General features: G+C 34.5%; 2 protein-coding genes across 4 annotated transcripts in view; one reads left to right on the top strand and one right to left on the bottom strand.

Moving 5' to 3' along the window:
• Nucleotides 1-166: 166 nt before the first annotated feature.
• On the bottom strand, nucleotides 167-5,412 carry LOC139968764 (nucleoside diphosphate kinase homolog 5-like). The gene is made up of 5 exons (XM_071973125.1): nucleotides 5,179-5,412; nucleotides 4,320-4,525; nucleotides 3,571-3,671; nucleotides 2,486-2,604; nucleotides 167-1,621 (listed from the first exon to the last, which is right to left on the bottom strand). The coding sequence occupies exons 1-5, from the start codon at nucleotides 5,323-5,325 to the stop codon at nucleotides 1,541-1,543; spliced, it is 654 nt and encodes a 217-aa protein (XP_071829226.1). The 5' UTR covers nucleotides 5,326-5,412; the 3' UTR covers nucleotides 167-1,540.
• A 1,403-nt stretch (nucleotides 5,413-6,815) lies between these two features.
• Nucleotides 6,816-15,357, top strand: part of LOC139968760 (uncharacterized) — a 64,050-nt gene continuing 55,508 nt past the window's right edge. For 2 of the 3 annotated variants that reach the window (XM_071973118.1, XM_071973117.1), the window contains exons 1-6: nucleotides 6,816-6,938; nucleotides 7,965-8,143; nucleotides 9,354-9,535; nucleotides 10,119-10,277; nucleotides 11,330-11,425; nucleotides 14,372-14,489. In XM_071973118.1, the coding sequence (XP_071829219.1) occupies nucleotides 8,011-8,143; nucleotides 9,354-9,535; nucleotides 10,119-10,277; nucleotides 11,330-11,425; nucleotides 14,372-14,489 (688 nt within the window). In that variant the 5' untranslated portion in view covers nucleotides 6,816-6,938; nucleotides 7,965-8,010. Of the gene's footprint in view, nucleotides 6,939-7,964; nucleotides 8,144-9,353; nucleotides 9,536-10,118; nucleotides 10,278-11,329; nucleotides 11,426-12,597; nucleotides 12,780-14,371; nucleotides 14,490-15,357 lie in introns of those variants that run through there. The other variant, XM_071973119.1, reaches the window with a different exon arrangement.

Raw genomic sequence — 15,357 nt, 5'->3', positions numbered from 1 at the left:
TTTCATAAAATCAGGGTAAATAATAATTGAACTTTAACAAGTTTGATAAATGTGCTTTTATGTTTTTAAATGTCTGTAGCTAACAATATGAATTGCACTAGAACATTTGCGTGTTGTTTTGATAACACAGGAAGAGAAAGCTTTAAAATAAAAGAAAAGCGTAGAATCAATTTCTTTGGTCTGTTCTTTATTTACAATATGTCTCAATCCAATAGCAGAATAATAACTGAAAAAGTTGTGAGGAACTTGAACAGAACTAACAGTATATATACAATATTTGTTGAATTTCCCTCATGAAACAAAACAGAGAATGATATTAATTTTAGTATATCCTTTGATGTACAAGAAAGAATCAATAACAAAGAATGTATACCGAAATCAACATCTTAACACGGGTTCACAAGAAGAAATTGGTTTTACAATTTTCAAGAATTTAAAATGTCCATGTTGTATGAAAATGCAAAATTTGTAATAGCACTTTTGCTTGTAATATTCAGTTTAGATCTTACTAATCATGTTATCATGAGTTATCCATTTCAAGGGTGGAAATCAACTGGAGCAGTATTGAGGCAACTTTCTGCACTCATAAACAAGATGTGGGCATTAGAGAAATTCAATCACATACTTTTCCAAAGTGAGAAAATATGCAACAACTTTTTTGTAACTGCCTCAAATTTCTACTTTTTTTGTTAACAGTGCCAATGAAATATACATCTTCAAAGGAAAACTTTTTCATATTGGTTTTGATGTAGTGAACTGAAGGAAACACAGCTGTCAGTTCATGTTGTACTTGAAGTTCACTTTTGATTTTTTAGAAATATCCCTTTTAACATCTGAGGCTTCTCCTTCAAAGTGGCTGGACTACTTAGCCTAACAGACGATTCAGTTCGTAAGATGCAACACAAAACTTGATAGGAAATACAAGACATTAACGTTTGGAGTGCATTACAAATTCGTAAAGGGACAAACCTTTCTCTAACTTTTTATACAAATTTAAAGGAACATGTTTGGATGGAGTTTTTGGAATGTATAAAACCATTGGATTAAACATTAACAATTAGGCCTCCACTGAGGAGCCAACACCATCAGCATAAATCACTTTTTACTTAAAGGAGTATACCATAGATTCAGTAAATATAAAGCTGAATAAATTTAGTATCTTGGACCTCTGGATGTTCATAAATTGTTATAAAAACCTGAGAATTTTATGTGATGCATTTACTCATATAGATGACAAATGGGTGAAACAGCGATGTGAAAAACATGTCTCATATCGGTTTTAATAGTTTCAAGAAAACGTTTGAATAGTTTCAAGTTTGAATCCTCATTCAGAATGTTTCACTTTACAGTTGGAAGTCTTTGTGAACTGACAATAACCAAACACCAGTCATGGGGTAAGAGTTTGTCCAGGCCAGAAGTTATCCATCTTGATGGCAGCTTCTTTTGTCACAATACATGAGCTTTATTATTAAGTACTTTGGTCAAATCTGGATTTTCATATCTTTGTAACTCCTCATTATATACTATCTTTTGTGTGAGTTCACGACTCTTCAACCTTGTAGTTATCGTTGATCGTTGGTTTGTTGGGATTGTTGGCTATTAACCAGTCTGCTAACCATTTCTGTAAGAGGAAATGAAAAGGGACTCGTTATTTAGTATGTATAGCATTCAGAAAATGCTGCAAATATCTAACATAAATTTTGTAGTGAGTTAAAAAATGAGATCCTACGAATATAAAGAAGGGTCCAAGCGACTGACTGAAGTCACAGCTGACAAACATGAATCAGACCAAAATAAATAGTTCTCTAATTAATGACTCTTATTAATCAGGATATAAGCAAAGTATGTATTCATACTAACACATATAAACAAAAGGTGATCTGTTTTACATATATGTACACTGACCCAACGATTGGGTTTATGGGACACTCACAGTTATTAATAAGAGAACAACTGTGAAACCTCATCTAATTCCACATCAGGTATTCTGTTGGTCGGAATTTCACTTTTATAAACATGCAGAGCCAAAATTAACTGCTAACCATGCAAAAGATAATTCAAAATTTAAGACCACACAACTTGCCTTCTGCATCAGTTTGCAAAGTGAAATTTAGTAACTTTTTGACCAAATATTGGCCAAAAATTAATAATTGGGTAGCCACTTGCTATGAAGTTACCAGCCGTTCAGGTTTCTCCACATGCAGAATGGGGCTGCTTAACATAGTACAAAAACTGCCTTCCATGCTGAATGTGAATATCTCAATATGTGATAGTACATATAGAGATCAGAGAGAGAAGTTGATGCAAATTAAAACAATGGTCGTTATTACATTTGGTTACCATATGCTTTGCTCTTATACAAACATGATAATGTTCATACCACAGATAGGTGCAAGTTCTAGTCTACTGTCTGTCTAAGTATTTGGTTCAATTCCAAGCTGAGATTAAACATGATAAAACTGTCAAGATTACGTGCAGAACTCACCACTGGATCTTCTGGTTTCTTTTTGCACAGTTCTGTCAAACCTGCTAGCAATGTAATATTAACTGCCCTCTCCAGGTAATCTTTAGCAGCCTGCTTTACAGGAATGGGTTCCACAATACCTACAAAGTTGTGGGTAAAAAACAAAATTAAACAATTATATATATGAGAGCAATTAATGTATAGATTCAGATTAGTATGTAAGTGCTATACATATCTTAAGTTCCTATCTACAATTCTAATTGCAAAGTTCTTTTGTTCATGATAATATTATTATGGTTCTCATATTACTCAATGTACAGCCTGGTGATTGCATGGCTAGCTTTAAGTTAGTTTGTTAATTGAAGAAGGTTTACAACAACAAAAAATTCTTATCTAATCTATAAAATATAACAAGACATTAGGTGTCAATTTTCTTATTGAGTATGAGACCAACACTTGCTTTCTTCTCTCCCTCTTACAAAACCCTGTTATATCATCGTGCCACTACATCACAGATGTGAGCAGAAAAATAGATATCACATAAATATGATGAATATATGAGTATGACACATAATTTGTCTCATAATGATCTCACACTCTCATGTTTATTCTCAGTACTAGCACCTATATGCAATTGGTTTAAATAACAAATGCAATCTGGTCCCAGGTTTGCATTTTCCATTTATTTGTAGCTTAAAGTCAAATGTCCCAGAGCAAATTTGTAAGGAATTGTTTCTGCAGTCTTTACATTTTGGTCATCTGAACAGCAAATCTGGTTGTTCGAAGAAAAAAAAAGGAGGCTTTTGGGATGAGACTGTTACCAATTTATTATTCTACCAATTTGGGGGTATATAGTCCCAAGGAAAATCTGATATCCATGTAAACAACTATTCATCCATCAGGCAACCTCCATAGCTGATTATGTTCATCCGAATAGTAATTTGATCATCTTGGACGACGATTAAAAGTTTGTCCTGTGTCCTAAGATTTCCTTTTTCATCACTCACATATATTCATTTCAACTGATAGACTACTTTAAATAATTGGCAGCGATATTAAGGACCATTTGTAACTTAATTTATTAAATTAACATATCTTTAACTTACTGTCATTGAACATGAATCTAATTTCTCGTTCTGCATTGACTATACCATCACTGCCGTGGACTGCATTCCTTTGGTCGTCTACTCCGTACAATGCCCTGATACTGTACATGACAAAGTAAACTACATGTTTAACAGAAAAGCAACCAAAAAGCTTCATTCGGAATAGTGCAGAAGCAACTGAAATTTTAACAAACTGTGAGAATTTTGAAAGGAGTCCAAAGATCTAGTCTACAATATCTCCTGTGAAATGTCATTGATCTGATGGTTTTCTCCATTTCTCTCTCATTTTGTCTAGAGCTTACTAGACATGGTTAGGCTTTATTCAAGGTGAAGCATCCACAACATACACATAATAGGCTACACATAACAATCTGCTTGCACTTTTCTGTCAAATCATAAACTTCTCTTTGAGAAAAAGATAAGTGAAATCCAGACAATCATCGTCTTGGATATTTTAAATGCATCCTGCCGTTAGGAACATGTACATTTGGATGGTAGTAAAACTTGTGCAGTGACTCTTTGCAGGGATTGCTGGCAGAATGATATTTCCAGTGCTTTAACTAAGGTCTCTGCAACTTTAAAATTTAGGTTACACTTTCATCAACTAATGATGTACACAGTTTCCTCAGGTCCCATCTCAACCTGGTTAATCTACTGTATTATGTTTGCTGTGAAATCAAGGAAATACTTTTCTTTTTACCATAATTGGCTCAAAAAGAAAGGTACACAGAAAGAATTTTTTTTAATACCTGTCAGGATGGGTTTCTCTGGCTTTCATGCTGTTTGTTGGACCACAAAGTTCCCTCCAGTATGGAATAGCATTTTCTTTTGCTAAAACCATGACAATAATGGGACCGCTGCTCATATATGCAACTAAACTAGGGAAGAACATCTTGCCATAGTGCTCTGCATAAAAGTCACTTGCTTGCTCTGGTGTTAGATGTATTCTTCTTTTCTATTAAAGAAAAATGGTTAATTCAAAATGAAAGGGAATGCATCTAGCTAGCAAATGCTTAGACAAGAAATAACTAACCAAAGAGACACAAATTCCATCACCAAAGATCAATCGTCTGCCAACCAATAGTACTTTACTAATGGCAAGATAAAACATTTGCGATGAAACCAGAAATATGTTGAATCACCAGCCAATCATTGAGAAATCTCCATAGTCAAAGTAGCACTAACTTTTTGAGTTGCAGTACATTTTGAGCTAGCCTAGGTTACAATTTTTATTTCTTTCCAGAATTTGAAATAGCGACTGTAGGCCAAAACAGCCCTCGTTCTGCTAGAAAATGAGACATAAACCGAGCCAAAGTTATGAAGAAGGCCTTTTCATATCAGCTGTAGCCTCACTTTGGCTTCAACTGTTTCACTCTGATACGTCCACATGCAATACAAGCACAATATAGGTCCTAGCCTAGTAAAGTATTGGTATAACAATCCTGCAGTATTTCAGGCTCAATGGAGGCCAACTTATTCTGAGTTCCATATTGTGAGTCAATTGTTGTTGAATTACCTCATTGATGCTTAAACGTGTACACTGACTAAGTGAGGCCAAGCCTAACTTAGCCTATAGACTAACCTATGCCTACTATGTAATTTACGTACGCTTAGTATTGTAAATCCAGATCTCAATATGATCTCTTCAATATTTTCTGCTTTATGAATCGCGTCTGGCTTGACCATGGCTAAGGTCCGTTCCACATAAATTTGCGGAGGTTGCATCATATTGACATTTATTTCTTCTTCTGTCATATTGGCTTATGAATTTTCAACTACCTAGGCTTTAGAAGACCGTGTAAACGTTGTGTATATGCCGAAACTACGTACCTACACACAGCCTACACGATTTTCGCAATCTAGCTGTACGTTGCTTGGCAACGAGATCTGTCAACACCTATTGGGAGTATTGGGATTGATAACAACAAACTACAAACAGGTGGGTCGACTGAAACCAGATAGGGGTTAAACTGATGTGGGCAATGGGCATGTTTAAAATGATAGGTTGATGGCTGACTCTTTTTATCGTTACGATCAATACATTTCATGTATTTCGGTAAACCAGGTGTTGAAACCAATAAATTAACTTGACTGGTTTCGAAATCATCAGTAATAGGCAGAATAATTCATATGCATCTACCCTGTTAATAACGTTTGAATGAAGTTGTTTGAAGCTTATAAGGCACACACACAACAAAAAATGTTACAAAGAGGATTTATTCTGAAATTTCTATGAGATCAATCTCCTGCATTAAATTCCTTTCCTCTTGATAACACAATATTGGGAACTCGAGTCAATTGGATGATCACAAAATTCATACTGCTCCTGCTCTTAAAATTTATCAATGTAACCTTATATTTGTAACCATTCCGATTATGTGGTTATATTTAGAGCCATAGAGATTGGCAGTCTGAGGTTTTATGATTTTCCACAAACTTGACAGCAAAGTGAGATTTGAAAAGAACAAATGAAAACTTTTGCCTATAGCTTTGCTAAAAATAAGTATTTTATTTAATTATTGAAATTTGTAAAAAAAAGTCAAAAAAATTACACGGCTATTTATATCTGGAGTGTTGGGGACTAAATGGCTCCACTATAGGAAGGTCACCATAATGGACTGGATTGCAATCCGACCACCTCAATCATACCCATTCCCTCTTCATCCCAGAAGGCCCAACTCAGTATAACTGTCAGTGAACCTTGATCAAGAGATAAACCTGGTTGCAATCGGTCGAAATGTTGATATTGTCAATGATATTCCTGCTTTAATAACTTGGTAAATCCAGTTTATTGAATCTACATTTACTTTCAAATCTATTCAATTGCTTTGAGCACATATAATTTGCTTTGACTGGGCTGTCAGGGACTTGGAACGGATATTTCTCGTCTGAAGTTAACTGAGATATTTGTTATGAACGTAAACTCGTTCAGCATGCCCAGCTGATATGACTGGTAATAATTTGTGTATACATTACAGAAACACTGTTTACTGAATGCGTTGCTCAAAGCTTTGGAATGTCCAGGTCAAATCTTCCAATATAGTTTAGGGGAAAAATTATAATATAAGATAATTATAATCTTCATTTAGGACTAAAAATTTACTTTAAAAGATTAAAAATAGTTTAAATAGTTATAAAAAATTAAATAAATTTACTAAAATGCATATAATGGTACATAAACTATATTAAATAAATACAAAATAATAATATTTACCCTTTTTAGAATGAACGGTCTTCGTTCAAAATTGCTTTGAAGTTATCGATTTAATCATGTCCGTAGTGCCATAGATTCCTATCTGCGAATAATCATCGGCTGGAAGAACATTTGAAATGTAGTAGTTACTTCCTGGATAAATCCATCTCGTCCGGTAAGTCTTCTATTAACGTAAGAATAAGAGTCTTTCAATAAACGTCGTTTGATCGTGGTAGGCATAAGGTACATACGGTTTCCATGGTTTAAGGAAGCCATTTGTCACTGCTGCTGACATGTGTGTAACTCAGCTTACGCCTTACGTTAGGCCAAAGATTATTGTTGGTAGCCTCCATAGGCCTAGGAACTCTAACAGTTGAGATTTTTATACAAGTGGGTATGGGGTTATTTACGTTTGTATTACCTGATAAATTATACCAGTGTGAACTGTGACAGAGGTTGCTATTGTCCTGTGTACAAAAGGGTAAAATGTACATGGCCTAAGGCCATAATTCCTAACGAAGGCTAGGGCTTGAAAGTTGTAGGCTGCAGCCTTTGTGGTAGGCTGTAACATGTTTGTGTTGGCGCATTAAGCTAAACATCACATTAATTTAGCACAATACTCTATTGCCTAAATGTGATGGTCCTATACTTTAGGTTTACTGCGGTATTTGGGAAGTATAGCCTATATGATAAACATACCCTAATTCAGTCATTGGTAATGGTATTGGTACAGTGGTTGTGTGGGCCATGACCTGTAGGTTTTTTTCTGCTACTGCTATCTACTTAATTGCCTGCAGTATCCTACAGTAACCCTGACACTAGCGTATGCATGACATGTACCATGTACAGCCAAGGAATCTATTATGATGCAGAACAAATGACACTTCGGAAATTTCATGATTTTGCAATAGCAACTCCAATGGAGAGTAAGCCAAACTTGTAGTGAGCTAGCAAGTCTCCCAATGAGTTTTACACAACATCTGCTAGATTTACTTTTCAATGTAAAGAATGAAAGAATATCTCTATATTAATGTTTCTAAAACAGTCAAGAGCATGTCATATACAGTAGAAGGGGGGGGGGGAGTTTGGTAGATTATGTCCATTTCCTATGAAGTGTGAGAGTTTCCATTCTCTGCTTTGCAACAAAATTTGTTCTCTATAACATTTTGTCAGGCCTTGACTTTTTCCTTCCGATTTAAAGCTGTGAATTTTCTGGACGTTGTTACTGTTGAGAGGAAGAAAGCATCATGCCAGGAGTAAACTCTGTGCAAATATCTTTAAGTGATGCTTTGCAAGTAAATGGAAAACCATTACATGAGGAACAACTCTGGAGTGTCTTGTGTCAAAGTACAGAAGCAATTCAAGATGTTTTTCTGAAAGGTAATGCTGAAGGAAAAGTCATTGAAATTAATTATGTAATGGAATGTTTATCAACCGCATCCTTTATCACAACTTTTTTCCTTATGGTGATTTTGCAAGATGAAATGACTAGAAACATTGCAAATTGTATTAATGGTTCAATTGAAGTTGTAGTAATTTAAATGAATGCTCATGAACCTTGTAGTATCTACTGTGCATACATAGCATCAGAAATTTTTCAAGAGAAAGACATGTATTTTAATTAATTAGTGGCGGGTTGCTGCTGTACAAACTGTTTTGTGTTTCAAAATTATTTTGCATTTGAAAATAGATCTATGTTTATATTGCAATGACTTTAAAAGTTTCTTAATATGATAAACACAGTTTTGCAATTTGAAAATGAGGGTATAGCCCAATAGGTGGAATTTGTCAAATTACAAATATTAGGTTTCCAGTCCAAACTTAACTTGGAAACATGTTCTCATGACGTTTTTCAAAATTGCTGCTATGCAATGGTGTTGTGTAGAAACGGTTGTACAGGATGCCTTCATCTCTCTTTGTATGAAGTTGGGTAAGGAGTGAAGTCGAGGGAAAGAGATGTTTGGGATATCCTCTTAACCATCGGATGAGAACCTTACCTGACTGTGATAGGTTCAATAAAATGGATAGGCTTAATACAAGCACCTGTTTATGATCCATTACTATACATAGACTGGGTTTTATGGGAAATAATGCCAGGCTTTCTACTACTTATCTAAATGTATTCTTTTACCTTGTCAAAAGTGACTGCTTTTGAGAGCTATTTATAAACTGCTATCACACATCAAACCAATTGACTATTATCTGTAGCTGTGAAAGAGCTCTATATGTTAATTTGTCAAGTGGTTGTCTGTAAAAGTTTGTGAAAAGTTGAAAATGTCCTTCATTTGTGGCTCCACTTGTTGAGATGACATACATTGTAGAGCATCAGATCTAAAAGCAATAGTTTGAATATTTTCTCCACATTGGAGACTTCTTTGGATTTCCAGTAAAAATAGTTTTTGAAGATTGAGCATCTTAATTACCATTCTTGTCATTTTAGCATATTTATGGGCAATGCAGATGATCTGCTAGATTACAGAATTCAAAAAACATTTCAAAATGTCCCTTTTATAACTGTAGTTAGAGATGGCTTTTGTATTGTTTACTGTGCAATGCCAATATTTTCCAAATTTCCTTATTTTGGTGACAGGACAAGCTTTGGCAGATGATGGCCCCAGTTGCGTGGTCAGTCCTTATACTCTGCTGTTGTGTACCGATGGGAAGGTGACATTTACCGAAAGTATTGATGTATCTGTTCCTGATCTTCGAAATTTCATTCCTCCAGAGGGCTTGGCTGGGATTAATCATTTCTCAGAACCAGTGGTTGAAAAAGTTAGTAATGAATCATTTTTGTGTTCTATAGCAGCGATGTTTTAAATTGGTATGATCGTTGAATATATATGACTGACTTGTTCAAGTAATAGCCATTGCTCCTTATTGGTTGATTCTGAGGTATTATTAAATGATAAATATACATACAATGTTGTATCTTTTGGTTTATATTCATTGCACATTATTTTTATTAAATATGCTTCAAAATGTACTACATATGCAAGGAATTTTAAGGGCCACAGCTGATAGGAGCCCTATCAAATTGTCTGTACTTGTAAATATTGAAAGGTAGAAAAAAGAAATTTACTATATCATTTTTTCTTCCAGGGAAGTTTTAATTCTTACCTTTCAGTATGATTTCAAATTGCAAGGAATAATTTAGTGCTTAAAATCTTGGCGTAGAAGGGTTGAAGGCTCTGAATTTCTGTCTCTTATAAAATATTATGATTCTTAATGTAAAAATAAATGCTCTGCATCTCTACATTTGAATAGCAATTCTGACCATTTTGGGGATGCAATACCAGATAATATTCCCTGAATTGTGAATTTAGCATTTCTTCCTTATTTGCTGTTATTTTTATAGATGTACATTTATGCTCTCGGACAAACTCTGAGATGGTGCTCAGATTATAACAGGTCAATAACACTTCCTGCTCCCCCAAGCCAAAACCTGCAGTCACTCGTTTCCTCAATGTGCAGTCAAACTCCGGAACAACGGATTAGTTTGGTACATATATTAGAAGTAAGTGATTTTCTTTTTTGTCTATCAGTTTATCAAGTTTTCTTTCTTATGATGAGGCTGTAGACGACCGCTATTAATATTCGTGATGATCCAGTTTATTTGTATGTCACTAAATTATTTGAAAATTCATATGCCCATTCTTTTAAATATTGAGGAAATCTCATTCATACAAAACTGTGTTAAAGATTGATGGTATCTTCAGAGCATGAAATTAGATTTTTGTAAAATATACTGTTTTATGATCATAGTGATGTTACATAGCAATTTTATCTGCTGCCACCAATTAATTTATAATGTACTCAAGAGCTTCTGTTTTTTTTTTCTGTCAGGGAATTAATTGTTAGAGAATATATTAAAAAGACATTTTGATGTTTTCTGTATGTTGGTTACCATTAAATGCTAGAGAATTAAGGAAATTTTAGCTGCACATGATTAATACCCACAGTGTGTACAAAAGTGTTATTCATTATTGCATTTTGGTAGCAATTTGTCCATTCTGTGCAGCATTTGGTTTTGTGATAACTGATAAAATTATTCCCTACATTTTGCCATGCAACATTACTCACCTTCAAATACATAGGCCTACATAATGATATACATGTTTGCACTAATTGCTTTATCATTATTGTTTCCCAGGACAAGATGTAATTATTCCTCTGGGTCAGCCTAGCTAATGCTTTTGTAAACAGTGGGGGGGGAGGGTGGGGATGAGGGCAAGGGAGGGGCAGAGATGTTGGATAACATATTGCCAATCACTGAACACTTTTACAAATTTAGTTGCATGCAAGCAGATGTGATAAAGCTCTTAGAGCTAACCGTGTGGTTTCTTGATTAATTGTAGTGACCAGCGACAGTATACAGTTCTATCTAAATATAGCATAAATCCTAGTTAGATGTGGTCATCATGCACACACATTTTGCTTACCATACATTGCCATAAACGAAGAGTTTACGAACTAAATTGATGCAATATCTCCTTCTTTTACCTATGCAAGAATTGTTTATATATATTGAGTTTTCTAACTCTTTTTTTTTTTTTTTGCCTTTCACAGGCTTGTGCAATTCATGCAAGGATGAAAGGCAGTGCTGTACCGTACTCTCTGCATGTCACAAGACTCAACAAGATTATCCTTGGCAGTGTTAGTGAGGTATGGTGACTTTTGCTGAACAGTCTTGAATGTGTTTGAATTGTGTAGGGGCGAAGGGGTGTGGGAGGGGTACATGAGTGGAAGGGAGGGGCGAAGATGTTAGATGACAAATGCTGCAATATATGGCGAGTAATTTTTCTGTTGTTCATTTATTCATTTACTAAAGAGTACCTTTTTGCAATTGATTTTGGTAAAAAATTTTCAATTGCTTTGTGATTATAAAATCTCATTTCATTTGTTCATGACTGTCCAAATTTAAAAATTATGAAAAGAAGTGTTTAGAAAAAATTAAACTATTTTGGCTAACTTTGTGCATTTGACTTAATACTGAATATAAGAAAAGTTATCTGAGTGACAAAATGTTTGTAAGTTATGGTAACCAGGAAGTGCTTTATATTTTGTGAAATATGTTTTGTTTACCGATTGCACCCTTAATGTGATTAATACTTGGTTTGTTAAAATTTTGAAAAACTGACAACCATCTGCAGAAAGCTACCCCTAACTTAGGTCAAAAAGTTGAAATAGATTATAGTGGAAACTCTAACATCGACCTCTACATTCCCCCTTCCCCAAATTCACTTACCCTCCTCTGCCCCCTAACCCTTGCTATGTCAATCTCAACACCCCTAATCAGCACATAGACATCATAAACAAAATTGATGGAATCAAATAATAATAATAATAAATACTGTTACATTTTAATTGGCATTGTTGAAATATCCCTTTTCGAACCAAACCCAAAATAACAGTTGTTCCCTTGGTGACACACTGTAGTTTACTCCCTACTCTCATCGCCAAGTTTGAAGTGCCATAAACTGACACCTCCAGTGCCCTTCAATTCAACATATATTTGCAGATCTTTTATTTTCCTGCAAAATGTTGCGATGAAAATTGTAAAAAATCAGTGTCTCCTGTTACACCACTTAGGCTTTAATGCTATGATCTAAGGGTTGCCATGAGCAACCTACTTACCGGAATCTTTATGGTTAGAATCGACTATTGTTCCGAGTATTCCGTCCCTTTCAGAAAGTGCAGTAACCTCAAAAAAGGGTTTATAGAAAAGGAGCGGCAGTTGTGTGTTACCCTTCAACTCTGTGTATCATCAGTGGTAGGGACAAGTCATGCGTGACCGACCGTTAAGTACAGTCTGTGGAGAATAATATTGAGGAATATCTATCCCTGTAGTGTAATATATCATTGTAGTGGTATCAGTCAGAAAGTCAACACATATATATTGCTGTGCTTTGGACAAATGGGGGTAAAAAATTGCAGAAATTTTCAGTTCCGTGTCTTTTCTTAGTCTACTGTTGGAGTAAAAATGGATCTGGCTTGGGGCGACATGAATCAAACTTGGGTAAATGATTGGTTTTTAATATGGTTTAGATAAATATCAATCAGACCAATGTAATTGGGTTCTTATTCTATGGTTTAATATTTACAAAGTGGAGATAATCATGTTGTTTAATTTTTAATTGTTAATTTTTAATCTCTTTGCATTTGCTGAATAATTATTATTTGTAATATTTATGATTGTATTCTTATGTAATTATCATATTGTTACCTAGAAGCCTTGTTGTGTCATTTCACAGTCCGACAAAACTGAATGGCACATTCTTGAAAAATGTTAACAGTACTTCCTGTTCCTTAAAGTACTACGGACGCCTAGCCAATTTGCTCCTTATGCAGTACATTTGTTGTGTGATAATCTCATTCAAAATTGGTTGGGATCTTTTGAAAAGCTCTTTTTGTTCCAAAGATATACACATTTGAAGTTTTGATCAATCTGGTAAACTCATTAAATATGTGCAAACCATATGGAGTGTTGGGCTCATCAAAATTTCTTATTTTAGCCCTTAATAAGTAAACTCCTAAAATTAACAAGCCCACACATGTCATTTGAATAATGTGATGTTCCTCTTTTCAAAGAAGACAATTATTTAAGAAAACTGCCTTAGGCCACAAACCTGTGTTCAGTGTCCTTGAAATAAAGGTTGTGAAACAAAGGGGTAACATAACAGAAAATTAGGCAGTCACTCCCTTTACATCATCAGTGTGCATAATTAGCTCAAATGTTTATTCATAAATAATTTGAATTAAGCAAAGACTTGTAAAACGGTCAATCTTTGGATTTTTGTGGGATTTTCATGATTCCCAACACCTACTAGAGTAATTAGGACAATGTTGTCCGTAGACCTTCAATAGTATATATTTCTGCTGCAGCATCGACTCGTTTAAAACTCTACTTTACACACCACATATGCAAATTAGAATATATTCACCTCAACAAAAATGCAACGTTAGAGATAAATATGCAGACTTTAATATCGCAGTTGTTATGGTATTGAAGCTGTATTTGAAAGTGGGTAGTAATGTTAAGCCACAGAATATATTCACAAGTAAAATGGATACCACTCTGGTATAAGATGCATGTAGTTTATTATAACAATTTTTAGCTGTTCTTAATTAGCAAGATAACCTGGCTTTGAATTAATTACAGATAATATTGTGTCCCACCAATTCAATCTAATGGACTTTTGTCATGAAAAATGCTTGCAGCGTATGTATAATTTTATCATTCCTGGTGAGGTATTGGTGGACTTATATACGTTACAGATGCAGTTTTCAAATGTATTTTCCTCTAACCTTGTGGCTTGGTTTCACAAAATAGGATTGTTTGGATGAAAAAAGATCAGTATATAACCAAATTTGCCTTAATTTAGGTGAACGCTTATCATTAACGAGCTGTTACCTTGGGGTTTTATTTGTTACCATAGTTTCATAAATTTTGTCTTCCTTAACTACCAATGTTCCCCCCCCCCCCCCCTCCCCTCTACTATCAAACAAGTAAAAGTCAAATGACATAATGAAAGTGATCTAAATTGTTTTTTTTCAATCACTTTATGGAATTGTTTAGTTTATTTTTTTCATTCTTACTTTCTATTAAAGCTGGATAGGATAGGACAAGATGAGGATCAATACTATAATAATTCGAACGGAAATAATAACTCAAGAATGGATGACCGCTCATACTTCAAGAAAGACTCCTACCAACACACAGCTCCCGGTAAGTTCGGACAGGTCACCCTTGGGAATTGAAGTTTTTCAGACGTTTCTATGATATTTCTGCTCGTCCGTTGGTTGTCAAAAATCAATGTACCAAAGAAACCTAAAAAAAACCCAATGAATATGTATACTGCATGATAGATGATAAAGTTTGTGGATTTAAAACTCCAGCTTTTGGCCAGTTAAGCTCCCTTCAAGTGGGTAATAGGCCTGCCACTTGTTTTGGTTTTATTACAGTATCTTCAAAGTGATGAAGGGGGATACCAACTTACCTGAAACCTGAAGTAGTTTCAAACAACTATCTGTTGGCATAACAACCTCCAAGCCGACTTTGGTTGTCCAAACAGTAATTTGGTATTCTTTGACAATCAGACAACTGTTAAACAAAAAATGGGCCCTGTAACTAGTACAATATATGTATCAAAAGGAAACTTTTCCAGGTTATTATACAGCCATTAAGTTTCTTTCGCCAAATTTGGGTACATTTTGCAAAAATGGCCACTTGTTGTCATAACTTTGTTCGTATAAATTCTTTGACCATTGGCAAGACATATTAAACTTTGGAGATGAAAATAACAAAGTTGATAGCAAGCCCATAGAAATATTTCCGAATGGCATTTGATTGCAGTAATATTTTGTATATATTTGGTAATGTTGCTATTTGAACCAAGCAAAGTACTTTTAATTCTAATCTTACAGATTCATCCATTATTATCTGTTAATTAAGCAACATCTAAGTCTGTGATATTACTCGAATTGGATCTTATGTTTGTAATATATATTATTCCCTTGCTCATATTTACACATACTCACTGGGGTTTTATTTGTTGTTTACATCTGTTGAGAGTAATAGCAGTATCCCTACTAAC

The sequence above is a fragment of the Apostichopus japonicus genome, chromosome 6, assembly GCF_037975245.1.
Source record: "Apostichopus japonicus isolate 1M-3 chromosome 6, ASM3797524v1, whole genome shotgun sequence".
Lineage (NCBI taxonomy): Eukaryota > Metazoa > Echinodermata > Holothuroidea > Aspidochirotida > Stichopodidae > Apostichopus > Apostichopus japonicus.
Note: the sequence above shows the minus strand (reverse complement) of the source record. Positions and strands in the feature narration are given on the sequence as shown.